We start from the raw sequence: 20,186 nt of genomic DNA on the forward strand, positions 1-20,186 counted from the left end.
AGGTTAAATTAATTACATAATTTAACCTTTCTCCAGAACAGATGACATGATAAAAATAACTTTAAATTTTATTTGTTGTTAATTTAGTTTTACAATGAATATGGCTGAGATTAGTGAGCAATTAAGACTTAATTACATCATCACCTTTTGGGAAATTCAGACGTTTATATCCATTCCTAACAACTTATATATCTTTATGTTGTTTCCCCTCCCCCATCCCCTAGCTCCTGGTACAGTTTGTTCAGAATACATCCATCCCATTGGGACAGGGGCTAGTAGAATCAGAAGCTAAAGACATTACTTGCTTGTCCCTCCTTCCAGTGACTGAGGCCTCAGAATGCAGTCGGCTAATGTTACCAGGTAAAAATTAAGAACACCACAGTTAAGATAAATGAGTCCTAAGAGCTTAGCCTACTCTATGGTACTGGTGGAATGGATTAACTGATTTTATAACAGACTGGTGGAAACTGTAAAAATTAGGAATCATGGAGAAAAGGAGCCATGGAAGTCATAAGTGCATTGATAGTTTACACCATAGGGATGGATATGATCACCCATAGAATATGAAAGTGAGAAGAAAAGAAGGGTAAGGTAGAACGCCTTGGAATATCCTATTTAAGGAGAGCCTGTGGAGGGGAGAAGGAAAGTCTAGAGTAGCATAGAATACAGGCATGGAACCCAAGGGAATACTCAGTGTGTCAGATGTTCCTAAGAGGCCCAGTGAGATAGGGTCAACAAGGCCATTGTTGACCTAGCAGGACCAGTTCCATGGAAAGGGGGTAGAAAGCCAGGCTGCAGAGGATTTCGATACTTGTGTAAGATATGTATAGAGGAAGTATCTATACTTTGTAAAGACTCTCCTGCTATGCAAAGGAAAAACAAAATAGATGGAAGAATTCTTTTCTCAGATTTGAAATATTTAAGGGTGGTTTTTTCCTAAAAGAAAAGAGCCAGTTAGAGACGTTGTGGACAGAAAATGTGGATAATTGGTGAGGAGGCTTCAGGAGAGTAGAATGAAGTGGATGCTAAGCATAGGGAAGTGAGATTATTAGCTTTGGATGAGAAGAGGGTGATCCAAAGCTAATAACCTCCTTGACTATTACCAAGGAGAATATTATTTTTAGATGCAATGAATTATTTGTTTTCTGGTCCTTGTTTTAAAATTTGGAATACTAATGTTAAATCAGGTGAGGATCAATATTTGTTGGTAACAAATTATTTGTTATAGTCTTCTGGTTACTGTCTTCTAGTGGTGTTCCTTTTTCTTTTATTTTTTTCAAGTGACTTTCTATCTTTTTCAATGTGTAAAGATTCAAGAAGGGCAGATATAATGAACTAACCAAATGTTGACTTAAGGTTTCCCTAACTAGCTCCAAATTTTTCCACATTTCCTACCTTTCAATTCCCATTTTTCTATTAGTATATTGGGAGTCTTTCCATATATTTATGGATTTTCAATATGTGAAAATTTCCATGTGCTAATAAATTTTTATCTTCATTAGGCTTTTCCCCCAACTTTTCTCTCCCAATTTTAACTTATTATTTTATTTTTTATTGTTTAAAGCAGGGGTCCTCAAACTTTTTAAATAGGGGGCCAGTTCACTGTCCCTCAGACTGTTGGAGGGACGGACTATAGTTTAAAAAAAAACTATGAACAAATTCCTATGCACACTGCACATATCTTATTTTGAAGTAAAAAAAACAAAACAGGAACAAATACAATATTTGTATTTGCATGTGGCCTGCGGGCCATAGTTTGAGGACCCCTGGTTTAAAGTATTAACATATGTCTCCTTCACCCCCAATTTTAACTTATTGAATAAATAATTAACAATAATAAAGGAAATGAAAACAGAAACAAAAGCATGTCTTCTTTTGCACATTACCTTCTTTTAGTTTTAATTTAAAATATTTTCAAGAACCAATTATAGATAATAAATGAAAACTCATCTACGCACCTGTCAGCTAATGAAATACAATATTACAATAGCAAATGTATCTGCACAAACCTCCCTAATCTCATTCCCCTCCCTCTTAAGTATGTGTGTATCATTCTAAACACACGTGTTTGGCCTGCATGTTTTCTTTTTACTTGAGATATATGATAGATTCAGAAAAGTATAAAACCACATGGATATACATATTGAATAAAGGAGATACCAACCACTTAATAAAGAAGTAGAACATTGCCAGCTCCTAAGCCCTCCATAGGAGCCCCCTCTGTTAAAGACAACCTCTATTGTTCCATAGGTCACCACCGTCCTTAGCTTTTGAGACAGTTCTTTGTTTCCAAGTTTCCAGTAACTACCCAAGTCTAAGTAACACAGTTTGATTTTAGCTGTTTTTGGACTTTAAATTAATGGAGTTATATGAAAGTATGTTGTACCTTTCTTCCTTTACTAGTGCTCTGTATTTGTGAGATTAATCCAATTCATTCTTGTGTGTAGCTATGGTTTGTTTGGTTTCATTGCTCTAGAGTATTTTGTTATATGAGTGTACCACAATATTCATGTCACTATTGATAAATATTCACTTATTTTCTATTGTTCAATGACAAACTGTCTATGAGCTTTATTTTAAAAAATGTTTGTGGTAAAATATACATAACAAAACTTACTATTTAACCAGTTCTGTGGCATTAATAAGTATATTTATATTGTTGTGCAACTTCATTAGGCTCTGAAATGGCAATACTGCCCCTAGCTTTCCACTTTTATTCCTATAATTTTGTCTATTATTTCCTTAAAATAGGAAAAAATATTATCTGCCTTTGATAAAGATGAAAGAAACCGCTGAAAACATTGGATGCTTCAGCACTGTAGTTCAGTTCCTCATTATATTGCAACCAAAACCTTTGTAAATTCATCTCCTCCTTACAATAAAATTAGAAAGTATTTTGATTATTTCTTTATATCCAGTGTAAACCCAGACTATAATGAAACATATTGATGATTCTGTAAAATTTCAGTTATTTCCCCAGCTATGCCCCCCCATCCCCCAATAATTCACCAGAACTGTCACATACATGGAAGGGATCTCTCCCAAAGAATAATAATTTAAAATTTAGAGCCTATTCTTAGGTTAGTATTCATTGTATAACCATATTTTTTTAAAGGGGAAAGTACTGATTTCTGGCCTCAAAAGAACAAAGGTCTATAATTCCAAATGTAGATGGTTGGCTATTAGTTACTGCCAGGTGTTAGAGGAGTATGTCCCTCACTTGTTGACTGACTTTCTTTAGAACTTAAAGCCATATCTTTGTTCTTTTCTGAGGCAAATTTTGTATTTGTAAAATGAAAATGTCTGTTCCTGTAAGGGTGTTGTTAGATGCTAAGAGAGGTTACAAGGGTATTAGGTGCTATGTATCAATATGGTGAGCTCTTTGGAAATAGGTGCTTTATAAAGCTGTACTATTTTTTCTTTACTAGATGATACTCCAAATCATACTAATTCCTCCAAGGAGGTCCCTCCTTCAGCTGTGTTAAGAAGCCTTCAGGTGAATGTGGGCCCAGACGGAGAGGAGACAAGGGCTCAGACTGTACAGAAGTCCCCGGAGTTTTTGTCCACTCCAGAGTCTCCTAGCCTGTTGCAAGATCTACAGCCAAGTGATAGCACTTCTTTTATTCTTCTTAACTTAACAAGAGCAGGTATTTTTTTATCCTTTTCTGAACTCTGCTCATGCTTAAAAAAAAAAAAAATTGTGCTGGGCCATATTTAACTCAGACATACTTAAAATGAAACGAAGCCTTATTATTTTATTACTTTGGAGAATTGGTATAGTCTAGTGATCAATTAAATGTGGATAGAGAGAGGGCAGATTCTAGGGTGAATCAAAAGTTTCTTGTATGGGAAATTAGGTGGTGCTGGTCACCAAGATATTGAACACAAAGAACAGGGCTGGAGGGAGGATGATTAGTTCCCATTTGTGCCTGTTGATGTTGAGCTGTGGGAGGGACATTCAGGAGGAGGAATCCTTTAGCATTAGAAACAAATCCAGAGCTACAGAGAGGTCTGGTATGAAATATGTAGTTTTGGTGCTTATCAGCATTCGGGAAATGTATGAAACAGCAGGATTCTTTGATTCAGGAGTAGTCTAGAACATAAACAGAAAAATAGGCAAATCTGGGACGATGGGGAAAAACCCAAACATTTAAGAGGGTAACAGAAGAATAGGAAGAAATTGCTAAAAGGGGGTGGGGAGGAGGTAGTAAAGGGTAAAGGGGATCAAATATATGGTGATGGAAGGAGATTTGACTTTGGTTGGTGAACATACAATGCAATATACAGATGATGTATTATATAACGATACACTTGAAACCTATATAATTTTATTAACCAATGTCACCCTAATAAATTTAATAAGGAAATAGAATGTGAGTGGTGAAGGGGAATCCAAGGAAGGAAAATGTTTTAAAGAAGAAAAGTTACTAAATCATGCCAAATACTTCAGAATGGGCTAGTGAGATGAGGACTAGTGACTTTAGCAAGAGCAATTGTTTTTGCAGTAGTAGAAGTGGAGGTCAAGGTTAAAGAGATGGGGAGTACCCCTGGCCGGAGCTCAATGGTTAGACCACTGGCCTGCGGACTGAAGGGTGGCAGGTTCTATTCCCAGTCAAGGGCATGTACCTCTGTCACAGGTTCCCCAGCCCCAGTAGGAGTACCTGCAAGAGACAACCAGTCGATGTTTCTCTCTCTCTGCCCCCTCCTCCTCCCATCCTTCCATTTTCTCTAGAAGTCAATGGGGGGAAAAAAATCCTTGGGTAACGAGAGAGAGAGAGAGGGAGGGAGGGAGTGAGGGAGAGAGAGAGAGAGAGAGAGAGAGAGAGAGAGAGAGAGAGAGAGAGAAGAAAGGTGGGGAGTAGGTGGCAGGTGAGAAAGTGAATATGCAAGTTAGCAGTTATACTTGTTCAAGAAAGTTTACTTTGAAGGAACAGATGGAGGTGGATAGCTAGAGAAGTACTTGGGACTTTTTGTTCTTTTTAAAAAAGTAAAGATAGAAGAGACTTGAACTTGAACAGGTTTAAAGGCTGTAAGGGAGGCTGTAGGCTGGCCAGTAGAGAAGAGACAGCTGGAGGAGACATGGGTTAATTGAAGGGTAGAATGGGGATACAAGAGGAAAGGGTTAGCCTGGTTGCCGGGAAGGACATCTTTGCCACTGAAATAGGAGATAAGATGAAGACAAGTCTGCAGGCTGGGAGTGGAAAGGTGATAACCTAATCTTGTGTGAGAATTGAAGCTTGAGGTAAGAGGTGAAAATCTGGAACAGCTGATTCAGGACACACAGGGTTCCAATAAAAGGATTACCTGATGGCTAACTTTCATATGTCTTCTTGTTTCTACCAGGTCTGAGCTCTTCAGCTGAGCACTTAGTATTTGTACAAGATGAGGCAGAGGATTCAGGAAATGATTTCCTCTCCAGTGAGAGCACGGACAGTAGCATCCCATGGTTCCTCCGGGTTCAGGAGTTGGCCCATGACAGTTTGATCGCTGCTACTCGTGCACAGCTGGCAAAGAATGCAAAAACCAGCAGCAATGGTGAGACCCCTGTGGTGTTTTCCAGTATTCTATGCAGAGATTTTGGTAATGCGATGGTTATATTTTGAGGAAACGAAATTGTTGCTCATGACAAGTTAGCAACTAGTTATGCGGGCTGTAGTACTGTTTCATTTCTTTTTTTAATGTTAAACTTTATTTTTTTTAGATTTATCTTTATTGTTGAAAATAATATAGATGTACATTCTCCCCCCTCGCACCCCCATTGACCCTTTCTAGTCTGCCCCCTCCCCCTGTATTGTTTCTTTTGAGTTTAGCATGTCTGTACTATTTCCTCTGCCACTTTTCTCTACTCAGTAATTTTCAAAATGTGGTCCTTGGATCATCGGTATCACTTAAGAACTTAGAAATGCAGGTGCTTAGGCCCTATCCTAATGAAGATCAAATTCTTCCTGTGATGCTTTTGCTGATTTCTGGATCCTGAAATCTTCAGCGTCCCCATATTACATTGAGGGAATAGTGCTATATTTGCCAATGAGAAGCAGTATAGGGAGGGACCTTGTGATTTGGACTCTGGGAGCCTGAGATCCATACCTGGTGCCATTGTTTACTAGTTCCCTGCCTGGGGAATATAATCTTCCTTAGCTTCAATTTTCTGCTGTTCAGAACATAGAGGTCAGGTAGCATATCTGATTAGGTTGTTATAGAGATTAAATAAGATTCTATCTGGGAAATGCTTTATAATCAGCAAAGCATTGTGTGGATGTTTTTATTACTCTCAAAATATGTTACTTTGAGATAGCATAACAACTATCTTATATGCTTGAGTATAAGGTGAGTCCAAATCTACACTAATAAAAGAGAAACATGCAAATTAAACATCACTCTGCCACACCCACAAGCCATGCCCACCAGCCAATCAGGAGTGAGTATGCAAATTAACCCAACTAAGATGGAGGTGGCCACAGAGCTGGAGTGAGCAGGAGGCTTGGGTTGCCCCCAGCGATGGAGGAAGCCAAGCTTCCCGCCTGACCTGGCCGGCCCTGGGCTCCACTCAAGGCTACAAAGTTTCAATTATAGAAGATAAATAAATCTAGAAAAAAAGGAGAGGCTGGGAGCTTGGGTTGCCGGGGGGCATGGCCAGCCTGAAAACGGCCATCAGCCCTTCACCCAGGCTGGCCAGGCACCCCAGCGGGACTCCCCCACCCTGAAGGGGCTGTGGGCAGCCTGAAAACAGCCCTCAGCCCCTCACCCAGGCTGGCCACACCCCCATGGGTTGAGGGTCCCCACTGGGGGGTTGGTCAGCCTGAAAATGGCCCTCAGCCCCTCACCCAGGCTGGCCAGGCACCCCAGCGGGACCCCCATCCTGATCTGAGGCACCCTTCAGGGCAAACCAGCCAGCCCCCACCCATGCACCAGGCCTTTATCCTATATAATAAAAGGGTAATATGCAAATTGACCCTAACAGCAGAACGACTGGGAATGACTGGTCACTATGACACACACTGACCACCAGGGGGCAGACGCTCAATGCCGGAGCTGCCCCCTTGTGGTCAGTGCGCTCCCCCAGCGGGAGTTGTGCTCAGCCACAAGCCAGGCTGACGGCTGCCAGCACAGCAGTGGTGGCGGGAGCCTCTCCCGCCTCCTCAGCAATGCTAAGGATGTCCAACTGCAGCTTAGGCCTGCTCCCCGCTGACAAGTGGACATCCCCCGAGGGCTCCTGGTCTGCCAGAGGGATGTCTGACTGCCAGCTTAGGCCCGATCCCCTGGGGAGCGGGCCTAAGCCAGCAGGTGGACATCCCCTGAGGGGTCCCAGACTGTGAGATGGTACACGCCAGGCTGAGGGAACCCCCTCCCCCCGAGTGCATGAATTTTTGTGCACCAGGCCTCTAGTATATGATAATCTTCCATTTTCTCAATAAAATGGTTGCCTAAAAGCCTTTTTTGGGGGCTATTATGTATTTTAGGCATGTAGATAAAATTAAACATTGTAAATTGCTATTTGCTAAATGTGGTTACACACACATTTTAGATTATATGAAACATATTAATTTAATGTTGCTTTTTACCCAATAACGTAATGAAATTTCATTCAATATTTTAATACATTTAAACAAAAACCTTTGTCATTACTGAAGCCACGTTGTGAGTCCTGTAGCACAGTTTATCAAAGCACATCATCTTCACACTCATCTAAGTTGATGAAGACATTAAAATATTTTAATTTTGCATTGGCTGGTGTTTCTCAGTGGTTAGAGAGTCGACCAGCATAGCAAAGGGTTGCAGGTTAGATTCCTGGTCATGGGCACACCTGGGTTGCAGAATTGATCCCCAGCCCCAGTCGGGGCATGGGTGGGAAGCAACCAATTGATGAGGCTCTCTCACATCGATGTCTCTCCCTCTCTCCCCCTCCCTCATTCCCTTCCTTTCTCTAAAAAAAAATCAATGGAAAAAATATCCTTTGGTGAAGATTAACAACAACAAAATTTAATTTTGCATTTGATACTTATATCAGGGTAGGCAAAGGTCCATGGGCCAAATACCCACCTGTTTTTGTAAATAAAGTTTTACTGGAACACTAGCATGCCAATTAGTTCTACAAATCGTCTATGGCAACTACCATGACAAAGTTTAGTACTTACAACAGAGATCATATAGCCCTCATAGTAAAAAATATTTACTATCTAGCTCTTTACAGAAAAAGTTGACTGATCCTTGCTATGTATGATAACCTCACTGGAAATTGCATCCCAAATGCAAAGACCTGCTGGCATAACCGTAGGAGATTTAAAGTGTTTACAGTTGTTATCCAGCTTCTGCAATATGAGGTGTTGAATTTCTTTGTCTTTCTTTTTGTTTGAACCAGTTCATCAGGTGACCTCTAAATATTCAAAACTATCATTGTTGAAGTCATTTTAAGCTAATCTGTCTTCTGCAAACAGTACTCCCCCCTCCCCGCCAAAACACAGTAATTGAGGGAGCAAGCACTTCTCTAAGGGAGTAATTTTATAAGGACTCAAAATACAAGGCAACTCACTCTTTGCTGAGGGATTTTCTTCTGCTTTATAATTATATCATTGTGTCTACAAAATTGAATGCACAGAGCCCCAACTGTCACAGGCTTAAATCTCTGGATTAGCCAGAGGTTTCTACAGACCTTTCATTAGAAATTAATTAGTGGAGCTTTGGAGTTGGGAAATTTCCTTTGTGGTGTGTGCTGTTTAAATTGTACCCATGTACAGGTGTTGCTTTTTCAATTAAACAAATAAAAAGAACTGAGACAGTATTTTAAAAGAGAAAGTTAATATTAACTAGCAGAAGGCATCTTAGCTTTTACTTTGACCTTGGAGCAATTAGTTTTATGACTAGCATTGATGGAGTACAGGAAAGTGAATGTAGGGCAGGAAGATAATAAGATTAATAGATGGGACAAACACTACCTTTGATCAACTGTCAAGTTCCAAGGAGTGTGATAGGAACAACATATGTACCTAACTCTTGTCTTTCTAAGGTATGTGTGAGTGGAAAGATAAAGTCTTTATGTCTATAGCAGAATTAAATGAATGTTTTTCTCAACTGATGTCCAACTATGTCTAAAAGGATAGGAGCACCACCTGCTACTTTGGAATATAAATAATTTTTAATTAACTGATTTATTTAAATTTAAGGAGGTACTGCAATGTGTGCTTCTCTCCTTTTATTCTGTTGAACAAAAAACTTCAGTAGATATTATCTCTCTCTTGTACAGTGTGGTTAGAAATTTTAAAATCTGCTGAGTTTTTGCATTCTTAACCCATTGTACGCCATAAGCGTCTGTAGACACAAGCGGCAGACCTTTCCCACACGCCATGTAAGTCTATTAAAAAAAAATATATTTTCCCTAATTGGCAGCCCTGACCAACTTTAAAGTCATTTTTCATAAGAATTTTCAGCTGGAAATATTCAAGAACACCCGAATTATGAGTAATATATTTATTTTTATAATATTCATTGCAAATTGATTTTTTAAATTAAATTCAAAATATTGTGGCGTGTGGAGATGGTTTTCCTTTTGGACGCGTGGCAGTTAACTGGTTAATATTTTATAACTGAAGAGGGATGGTACAGAAAATTAGAAGGTGGCTCTTACTCTGTAGAATGATAGGAATAGCCAAATTGACTTCAGAAGATTGAAATGTAAGAATGGCCATCTACAAAAGAAATTAACTACTGTAAGCCCAGAACTATGCCAGAATGGCTGTTCCTCCTTAAAATACAAGTTTTTGTTACCTATGACTTTAAGTCATCTTCTGTAGCACCCCACTCTGGGTGTTGATATACCTGTTTCCCACCAATCTGTGTAATACAAAATAGGTTTAACTCTGCTTTTTGATACAAAACCATTTTTGACATTTCTTAACATTTGCCAAGAGGCCTAGTCTATGCAACAAAGCATGATGGCTTTGGCAGTTTTTAGCGTAAGGGGATGGGCATGTGGAACACTCTCACTTCTTTTGTTAAATGGATATGAAGAGTTGGGGAAGAGGAAGATAGGTATTTGATAATTGATCACTAGGAATAAAATATAGGAGTTTTCTTGTTTGAACCAAAGTAGCTGAGCAGGGTTCTTTCCTGGATTACAAATATGTGACTCTCTTATAGGAGAAAACGTCCACCTTGGTTCTGGTGATGGGCAACCCAAAGAATCGGGGCCCCTTCCTCAAGCGGAAAAGAAGCTCAAGTGTACAGTTGAAGGCTGTGACCGGACATTTGTGTGGCCAGCTCACTTTAAGTACCACCTCAAAACTCATCGGTGAGCAAAGCTGAGCCTCCACACTTGGAGCCAAAGACATTGATGTTTTCAGAGGAACTTGTACCCCCAATTGATAAATGAATGGAAAGCAAGGGCTGCCACTATTTGTGGTTAAGATATCTTTTGTTCTCTAGTAGAAAGATCATCATTGTCTCATTTATCTCATTCTTGGCAAATATTTAATAAGACATTTGGCATCTAAATGAGCTGCAGCAAGCGTTCTCAAATCTCATTATAAATATAACTTCTTGGAGAACTTAAAAAGAATAATGCATAAGCTTGGGCCCCACTCTAAACCTATGAAATCCATATTTTGAGAAGAAGGGCCTGGGCGTCTGTAGTTTTAACAAACTTCAGGTAATTTCAGTATATCCAGGTTTGGGATTTACTGTCTGCCTTCAGAGTCAATAGGAGCTTTGACTCGTCCTCTCTAACAATAAGCATTTTTTTAAAAAAATATATTTCATTGATTTTTTACAGAGAGGAAGGGAGAGGGATAGAGAGTTAGAAACATCGATGAGAGAGAAACATTGATCAGCTGCCTCCTACACACCTCCCACTGGGGATGTGCCCGCAACCAAGGTACATGCCCTTGACCGGAATCGAACCTGGGACCTTTCAGTCTGCAGGCCGATGTTCTGTCCACTGAGCCAAACCGGCCAGGGCAACAATAAGCATTTTTAAGTATGGTTGCTCATGCGTGTTTGTTTGTTTGTTTTTCAGAAATGACCGCTCCTTCATCTGCCCTGCAGAAGGCTGTGGGAAAAGTTTCTATGTGCTGCAGAGGCTGAAGGTGCACATGAGGACCCACAATGGAGAGAAGCCCTTTATGTGCCCTGAGTCTAGCTGTGGTAAGCAGTTCACTACAGCCGGGAACCTGAAGAACCACCTGAGGATCCACACAGGTGTGTGCAACCCTCCCCTTCCCATGGACAAACTGTTTGGCTTAGTGCTGGCTTACATATACTTAGGAAAGGCTCTGAGGTAGAAATAGAGGCGAAGGTTGTTGCTAGAACTATGAAGATGGAATTTCTTTATTTCAGATTCCTCATGGTACGTCAATTCATTCAGTAACGTTTCTTGAGCTTTCACCTGTGTGTGAGGAACAGACAGTGTTAATTTCTGCCTCTAGGAGCCTAAAGTGTAGAAAGGAATATAAAACCTCTGACAGCAATGATATGATGAGAAATGGACAAAATAAGTCTTTCCAGATATCTTTGAACATTATACAACTGTAATTTGGGCATGAATATTGAGTCACAGAAACCTTACAGAGCCTTTTCTAGGCACTGAATGGGGTAAGATGGGGGAAATACAAAGGTGAAGATATAATCCCTGACTTTGAGGAGCTTGCTTGCTTGTTAGGGCCTCACAGCATGAGAAACAGAATAGAGAATTAACTTGTCTGTGTCAAACAACATGTTCATAGCAAAGTGGCAAAATAAAGATACCCTGACTCTCAGTCTGAGAAGGAGACATGAGGGGATAGCTGAAGGATAGGGTGACTTGCCAAGCCATTGCCCAGCATGTGCTGAGTCTCTTGCCAGAGCTTACTCACTGAACTCAGGTCACTGCCTCGGGATGTGTAACTCTTCTCTACTTTCTCGCCACTTCCTTTGTCTCTTCCTTGTTCATTCTTGCATTACTAACATGGCAGCAGGTATGATTAAAGGGCATTTTAAAAGTCCAAGCCGAAGTCACATTTGTTCCAGGCGTGATCCCCTCTAGATTGACATTACCATTGGCTGTGTTTCAGGGCAGAATAGCTCTGTTCTCAGCTCGTCCTCTTTGAAAGAGGAAACTATACTTGCTCCAAGAAAGCAGTTTGAATTAAAAAAACAACCAACAACACTAAGAAAAACATGTAGCTGAACAGATTAGGAAAGAAGTAGAGTTCACCATGCCTTATTGTTAAGTACAGTGACCAACCTTGTGCTGCTCACCTTCTTTGTAGCTTTTCGTAAAACTGAACATCTTAAAATGCTTTCTTTGACTTCAGAGAATGACCTGATTTTCTCTCTTTATTCTAACTTTTACTAGCTCTCCCTTGTTAATCTTCCAATTGTTCACCAGTATCAGAATTTCCAGCTTCTTTCATTTTCACTCGGTGTGCTCTCTCATCGAATTCCCAGGCCTTAATTCAATCACTTCTCCCAGGATGACTCACAGATCCGGGTCTTAATAATTAATATAATAGTCCTGGCTGGTGTGGCTCAGTTGGTTGAACGTCATCCCCGTGCACTGAAAGTTTCCTGGTTGATTCCTGGTCAGGGCACATGCCTGGGTTCTGGGCTCGATCCCCAGTAGGGGGCATGCAGGAGGCAGCCAATCTATGTTTCGCTCTCATATTGTTGTTTCTCTCTCTTTCTTCCTCTCTTTTTCTCAAAATCAATAAAAAAAATCTTTTAAAAATTAATATAATAATAAAAGTTAGTATTTATTGAGGAATTTAATATGTGCCGAGCACGTGTGTGTGTGTGTGTGTGTGTGTGTGTATCTTATTTAATTTTCAAGGTAACTTTATTCAGTACATACTGTATTTATTGATGAAGAAACAGAAGATTAGAGAGTTATGTAACTTGCCTAACATTACGCAACTAGGAAATGGCAGAGCTGCTAGTTTTAGTGGCTTACTAGGAGAACTTACTATGCCAGGCACTATACTGAATACTTGTGTTATCTCATTTAATCCTCAAAATAATATTTTGAGATTGTATTATGTTCATTTTATAGATAAAAAACTGATTCTTGGAGCCACCCAACCAAAAGGTTGCTGATTTGATTTGATTTCTGGTCAGGGCACATACCCAGGTTGCGGGTTTGATCTATGGTTGGGGCACTTAGAGTAGGCAACCAATTTCTCCCTTTCAAATCAATAAACATATCCTCTGTTGATTAAAAACAAACAAACAATATTAATTCTTAGAGAGGTTAAATATCTTCCCCATACTAGTAAGTGGTAGTGCCAGGATTTGAACTCAGAGTTAAGTAACTCATGCTTTAACCATAATGCAACATTACCTTTTAAGCCTCTTCTTCTCCTTTGTACTTTATCTCCGCAAAATCACCACCCTCTCAGTATCCAAATAGGGAGGCTGTGTCTATATCCTAGGCAGCTTGATGCAGAGATTCATACTACTCGATTCTGTTTTCTAAATCCTCTACTTTAAGGTTATATTAGTTCATCTCATTAAACATTTAATCTTATTTATTACTAGAATTTTCAATTTTCTGACATTTATTCATATTATTATATTATATATGTGATATTGTTCAGTCAGCAACTTTTTGAGTACCTAGCATTCTGGGGTAGATGTAAGTACACAAATATGCTTTCAAAAAAGTTGCAGTCCACAGGAATGTTATAAACATAAAGCTGTGTGGCCCTAGCCGGTTTGGCTCAGTGGATAGAGCGTCCACCCAGAAGGTCCCAGGTTCAATTCTGATTAAGAGCACATATCTTACTTGCTGGCTCCTGATAGGGGCTTGTGCAGGAGGCAACCAATCGATGTTTTTCTCTGTCTTTCCCTCTCTCTTCCACTCTCCCTAAAACTTGATGGAAAATATCCTCATGTGATGATTAACAAAAACAAACAAACAAACAAAGAAAAACACATAAAGCTGTGTGGTGCAGTCTGAAAGAACAGGATAATCTAGAGCAGTAGCCCTTCCTCCTTCAAGGCCAGCTCCTGTGTTATCACCATGCCAGCCTTACTTGCTGAGTAGGAGAAACTCACTCTTATGTTTCTCCTTTATTCTCACACAACCACACTCACAGCACTCTGACACCAAATGTGTGGGTTTTCCCGCACACCAAGCCATTCTCTGCAACAAGATGTTAGGAACCCTGCATCAGCAACTGGGATTAAAGCAGTGGTTCTCAACCTTCCTAATGCTGTGACCCTTTAATACAGTTCCTCATGTTGTGGTGACCCCCAACCATAAAATTATTTTTGTTGCTCCTTCATAACTGTAATTTTGCTACTGTTATGAATTGTAATGTAAATATTTGATATGCAGGATGTATTTTCATTGTTACAAATTGAACATAATTAAAGCATAGTGATTAATCACAAAAACAATATGTAATTATATATGTGTTTTCCGATGGTCTTAGGCGACTCCTGTGAAAGGGTCATTCGACTCCCAAAGGGGTCGCGACCCACAGGTTGAGAACCGCTAGATTAAAGACTCAATGTTAGAACAAAAGAGTCTCCTAGTACCCTTATCCATAAGAATTGTAGGAGCTCTGTGTGAAGAACCAGGGCCAGAGACCAATGTATATATTTCTTATTATTTCTCACTTGCCGTTTTCTGAACTTGCCCTGGGCACTCTCAGTTTCAAGGCTCTGCTTATGCTATTCCTTGTGCCTGGAATTTCCTTCCATCCTTGTCATCTTTTAAGACCAGCTTAAATTCAGCTTCTTTAAAAAAATTATCACAATCAGTGTTTCTTCCCTTTCCAAATGCTTATGGCCTTTTTTTTGTACAAGAATTTACATTGAAGTTATTTATAAATACATTTATCTCTCTCACACTAGTCTGTGACCTTTAGAGGATAGAGACTACATCTGATTTTTTTCACTTTCTATTTTGAAATAATTATAGACTGACAGGAAATTGCAAAAATAGTACAAGGAGTTCTGTGTGTGCTTCCCCCACTTCCCCAGAAAGTGACATTTATACAGTCATAGTACAATATCAAAACCAGGATGTTAACAGTACTGTCAGTCCACACACAGGCCTTACTCAGTTTTTACCATGCATGTTTGATTTTTAAATAAGATTGTAGAAAAAAATTATAGAAAAGCAGAAAGAAAATAAATCATCTATAATACCACTATGAAGATATCTGCTTTTAACATAATTTATAGATTTTTTTGTGTATCCTTGACTAAACATGTTTTTTATTTGTTTTCTTTTTAAATATATTTTATTGATTTTTTACAGAGGAAGGGAGAGGGATAGAGAGTTAGAAACATCGATGAGAGAGAAACATTGATCAGCTGCCTCCTGCACACTCCCCACTGGGGATATGCCCGCAACCAAGGTACATGCCCTTGACCGGAATTGAACCGGGGACCCTTGAGTCCGCAGGCCGATGCTCTATTCATTGAGCCAAACTGGGTAGGGCTATTTGTTTTCTTTATAAAATGAGAAAATATAATATCTACTTTATAACTTTAAAAAATCTATACTTTTTAATGGATCTAGAAACTGATTCTTAAAGAGAATTGGTACATAAGTTTAAAATCCTAGCGGCACATATTACATACTGTAATCTCGATGTCCTCAGGGGGGATGTGGTCACTAAAGAAGGTAGGTCAGTGCAGTTGAGGGTCAGCTCTTGAGCCAGGAGGGAGAAAAGGGCAGGGCAGTCTGGTGGGCTGTATCCTAGCAGAACATTGAGAGGTGACATTTGCTAGATAGCCCAGCTGAAATTATATAGCCTGAATTAAAGAAATCAGAAACAGAAAACGGTTGGTGGGAAAAGAGAGAGAGTTCACCAGAAGACTGAGTCTTTATCTCATTTTCTGTTTCTAGGAGAGAAGCCTTTCCTTTGTGAAGCCCAAGGATGTGGCCGTTCCTTTGCTGAGTATTCTAGCCTCCGAAAACATTTGGTGGTTCACTCAGGTACTCCGATCATTGTTCAGAACCCCCAGGGTGAATGTTGAAGACGAGGAGAGTGTGGCAGGGAATCGGATAAGGTGATATTGTGAACCCAGGGTTGGAGTCCTTGAGGATGGTACATATCCTAGAGGTCTGTGGAGGCCTGTATCTGAAAAGGGAAGTAAATACTCTGTGTGGCTGCCGTGACCTTATAGCAAAGATGTTTTATGAAGGCAACAATGGGTCTGGAAAGGACTGGGGCCTGGGAACAGTGAGCATGCTAAGTCTTCCTGGGGTACTTTTCCTGCCTTCTTACTGAAGCCTGAGAGGCTGGGGAAGGTGGGAAGTGGGAGAAGGAGCAGCCTCTAACGTGATTTAACATTCTCTGGGCTTCTCCATCGAGGCCTTGAGTCCATTTTCTGGTTGTCAGGAATGTACCTTGTCGTTTTGGCTCCCTTGTCTTAACCTGGTCCCTGTTTCAGGAGAGAAGCCTCATCAGTGTCAAGTCTGTGGGAAGACCTTCTCTCAAAGTGGGAGCAGGAATGTGCACATGAGAAAGCATCACTTGCAGATGGGAACAGCTGGGAGTCAAGAGCAGGAGCAAACTGGTGAGCAGAGAGGGTTTCATGGAGTGCTGTTTCTTCTGGCCAAATAACTGGCATGCCTGGTTATCTGGAAATTTTCTGATTCTGTTTTGGGAAGAGACCTGGTCTCATTTGATGGGCTAGTGGTTTCTAAATGTAGCTATACAGTAAAACCCTTTGCAAGCTTTTTAAAAAATACATATATTTTTATTGATTTCAGAGAGGAGGGAGAGGTGGAGAGAGAGAGAGAGAGAGAGAGAGAGAGAGAGAGAGAGAGAGAGAGAGAGAAACATCAATGATGAGAGAGAATAATTGATTGGCTGCCTCCTGCATGCCCCCTACTGGGATCAATCCTGCAACCCAGGTATGTGTCCTGACTGGGAATCGAATTGGCAACCTTCTGGTTCATAGGTTGACAGTCAACCACTGAGCCACAAGCTTCTAAAATATATACAGTATATTCATATTGTCTACTCCTCCCCCTAAACAAAACAACCTGATGGTGAGATTATTTGGAAGTAAAATCCCAGAATCTTGTAGTTTTAAAAGTTTCCTGAGTGAGTTGGATGGTAACTAGTGCTGATCCATGAACCAGCATTTGAGTATCACTGTGATAAAGATTTCTGTATGACAGGAGTTTAAGCATATTTTACTTATCAGTCATGACTCCCTTTTTACCGTAAATTTGATACTTTTTGTTATTATTCCTTTTCCATGTCTTTCCTTAACCAGTTCTTTCACTCCAAACGCCCCTTTACGGGCATTCATCCTATTTTATAAGCTAATTATCCAGCTCACAAGCAAGGGTGTTTATTCATAAGGCTGAACCCTTTCCTTGTAGGCTTATTCTTGCTTTCAAAAGTAGGTGAAATAGGAGGTGGTATCCAAGATGCAGGTTAATTTTTAGTTCTGAAAGAAAAGGCAAGCTTCCTGTGCAAGAGTGGGGACCAGGTGCAGCCTTGACTGCTGTATCTCTCACATCCTGTTCTCTGTGCAGCTGAGCCACTAATGGGCAGTGGTTTGCTTGAAGAGGCGTCAGTACCCAGTAAAAACCTGGTGTCTGTGAATCCCCAGCCCAGCCTTGGTGGAGAGTCCTTGAACCTACCAAGTACCAATTCTATCCTAGGAGTTGATGATGGTAAGAATTTCAACTCTCCTTTGTTTGGGGAAAGTGGGCTGCACTAGAGACTAAGGAATGGGGTTGTCTCCAAAATGGAGGTTTTAATTTCGTTTCTTGTGAGTAGCTGTGGTATGATTGAGTAACATTTGTGTTCTTTGTCTCTGGGGTGGATAAGTGAACTTGTAAAAAAAAAAAATTTCATTGAAAAGATGTAACAATAGAATAAAGAGAAAAAAATTTTAAGAAGATTATCCATAATCCTAGCATCCTAGCCCAACTATTTCTATTTTTCCTATTGCAGTTATGGAAGAACTTAACTTTTAAAACATTTAAACAGAACATAACCAGGTTTTACAGAGGAGATATAAAGCAATTTCTCCATACCATCAAAAGCCATATCTTCAGGAGAAAAGAAAGGGCTCTCTAGGAAACAGTTGCTTCTCTCTGGTGTAGAAATTTCACCCAAGTTACACAGGCCAGGCCCTCTTCTCTGAAAAACGTAACAGGTGAGGTCAGCATGCATTTATTCAGTGCCTATTCTATGCCTGGCACCATGGGAAAGATTAAAAAGTAGAAGACAGGAACCTTAAAATCTAGTTGAGAAGTCAAAACTTACACATGGGAAACAGAAGATAGTAATAAGCAAATGTTAAATTACATGGTATAGTTAGGAAGAGCAGTATAAGTTTAAAAAAGCCACTAAAATAAACTGAAATTTGAAGCCTAAGTGGTTTATGCATAAACTATTTCCAAAAGGTCTTCATGGTGATATCACTAATGAACATTTAGTAAGTCTGAGACCCGTGTTTTAGTTATTCATATCGTACTCAGTCAATTCGGGCATAAGCGACCATATCTGTGTGACTTCTCCATGGAGCCGACAAGGCCTTCGAGTGCTCTACCACTTACCCCTCCTGTTTCATGAATGATACGAGTGGCTAACTGAAGCAGGAGGCACAGACATCGCATGGAGGTACTTTGCCAACCTGAAGGAAGAACGTCGTAAGGGAGGAAGGGACACAGAGTAGGAACTTTGAAGTGAAGCTAGGTTTAAGTTCTTGACCTGCACACATTGTGCTCTTTGTATCATTGGTGACTGCTTTAAGGGTCACCTCTGGTTTCCTGATTTGCCTGCCTAGGCAGCTTTTGTCCCGTTTCCTACACAGTGTTAATCCAGTTAACAGTGTTAACCCAGTTAGCAGTAATAAAGCCATATTATTCTAAATCGGCATATTAAAAACTGGTCAGCTCCTACATCAAGATTTTTTCCCTTTTCTTCCCATTCCCCTTTTGTAATACGGTACTTTCCAGATTCACTGATAATGATTATTAGATAAGAGTTAATTTGGAAGAAATACAGGAACATGGGATTCAGTGTTTCAGGGGACAGTTTTAAAATTCTTAATAAGAGGCTTGATAAAGTAGGTAGGTATCTGTGGATTCACTTTTTGTTGAAACATTTTTTTCTGCTGTTTCACAGAGGTGCTTGCTGAAGGATCCCCACGTACCCTGTCTTCAGTGCCTGATGTGACACATCACTTGGTGACCATGCAGTCAGGGAGGCAGTCATATGAGGTTTCTGTCTTAACTGCCGTAAATCCACAGGAGGTAAAATGGTTTCTTGCCCTTGTTTTGTTCCCGTGGAAACTAATGTAGAGAACAGCGGTTCTCAACCTGTGGGTCGTGACCGCTTTGGCGGTCGAACGACCCTTTCACAGGGGTTGCCTAAGACCATCCTGCATATCAGATATTTACATTACAATTCATAACAGTAGCAACATTACAGTTATGAAGTAGCAACAAAAATAATTTTATGATTGGGTCACAACATGAGGAACTGTATTTAAAGGGCCAGAAGATTGAGAACCACTGGGGTAGAGAGTGATTGGGAATCTAGTTCAGAGGATTTGAAAAATTCTCCAATTTCAACTTCCCAGAAGCTTTGAATAGAATATCTTCCTTTAAGCTCAGAAAGGAGCCTGAGTGGTAGGGTTTCCTGAATTGAGAACTTGGTCAATTACAGGTGAGATTCTGAGTTTTAAATTTCTGTATTCACATGCCTTAATGAATATCTGCTCCTTCTGTTTTCTGCCTCACTATGAGATGAGTTTGCTTTTTACAAAGAAAATAACATCCTTGGACAAAGTGGTACTTAAGCAAAAAAAAGTACTGACAAATAATTTTTTAAAATTATTGTTCATTTTGATAGGAGATACCAAGCTGAACTAACTGGTCATATAGAAATGTGTTCACTGGCTTATTGAATGAGAACCATCATCTAAATTAAAGAGTTTTAAGATCATTAAGAGCAAAGATGTGTCATTAGAGACCAAGGCTAAGATTGCTCACACGCTTATATTCCCAATTACTATGTACAGATGCAAAACTTTGATAGTGAAGAAGGCTGATAGGAAAAAAATGGATTCATTTGAAATGTGGTGATGGAGAGCTCTTATGAACACCCTGGACCCCCAGAAAGATGAACAAGTGGGTCCTAGAGAAAATTAAGCCTGAAATATTGCTGGAGGCAAAAATGACAAAACTGAAGTTGTGCCCTAACCGGTTTGGCTCAGTGGATGGAGCGTCG

General features: G+C 40.0%; 1 protein-coding gene across 5 annotated transcripts in view; it reads left to right on the forward strand.

Annotated features, from left to right (window-relative positions):
• ZNF410 (zinc finger protein 410) overlaps nucleotides 1-20,186 on the forward strand; it is a 40,414-nt gene that overhangs the window by 14,129 nt on the left and 6,099 nt on the right. For 2 of the 5 annotated variants that reach the window (XM_036312652.1, XM_036312657.1), the window contains exons 3-11: nucleotides 225-360; nucleotides 3,429-3,647; nucleotides 5,344-5,535; nucleotides 10,135-10,285; nucleotides 11,009-11,190; nucleotides 15,830-15,919; nucleotides 16,378-16,503; nucleotides 17,477-17,617; nucleotides 19,080-19,207. In XM_036312652.1, coding sequence (XP_036168545.1) covers nucleotides 225-360; nucleotides 3,429-3,647; nucleotides 5,344-5,535; nucleotides 10,135-10,285; nucleotides 11,009-11,190; nucleotides 15,830-15,919; nucleotides 16,378-16,503; nucleotides 17,477-17,617; nucleotides 19,080-19,207 — 1,365 coding nt within the window. Of the gene's footprint in view, nucleotides 1-224; nucleotides 361-3,428; nucleotides 3,648-5,343; nucleotides 5,536-10,134; nucleotides 10,286-11,008; nucleotides 11,191-15,829; nucleotides 15,920-16,377; nucleotides 16,504-17,476; nucleotides 17,618-17,900; nucleotides 18,106-19,079; nucleotides 19,211-19,977; nucleotides 20,087-20,186 lie in introns of those variants that run through there. The other 3 variants (XR_004968148.1, XR_004968149.1, XM_036312669.1) reach the window with 3 other exon arrangements.

The sequence above is a fragment of the Myotis myotis genome, unplaced genomic scaffold, assembly GCF_014108235.1.
Source record: "Myotis myotis isolate mMyoMyo1 unplaced genomic scaffold, mMyoMyo1.p scaffold_m19_p_1, whole genome shotgun sequence".
In the NCBI taxonomy this organism is placed as follows: domain Eukaryota; kingdom Metazoa; phylum Chordata; class Mammalia; order Chiroptera; family Vespertilionidae; genus Myotis; species Myotis myotis.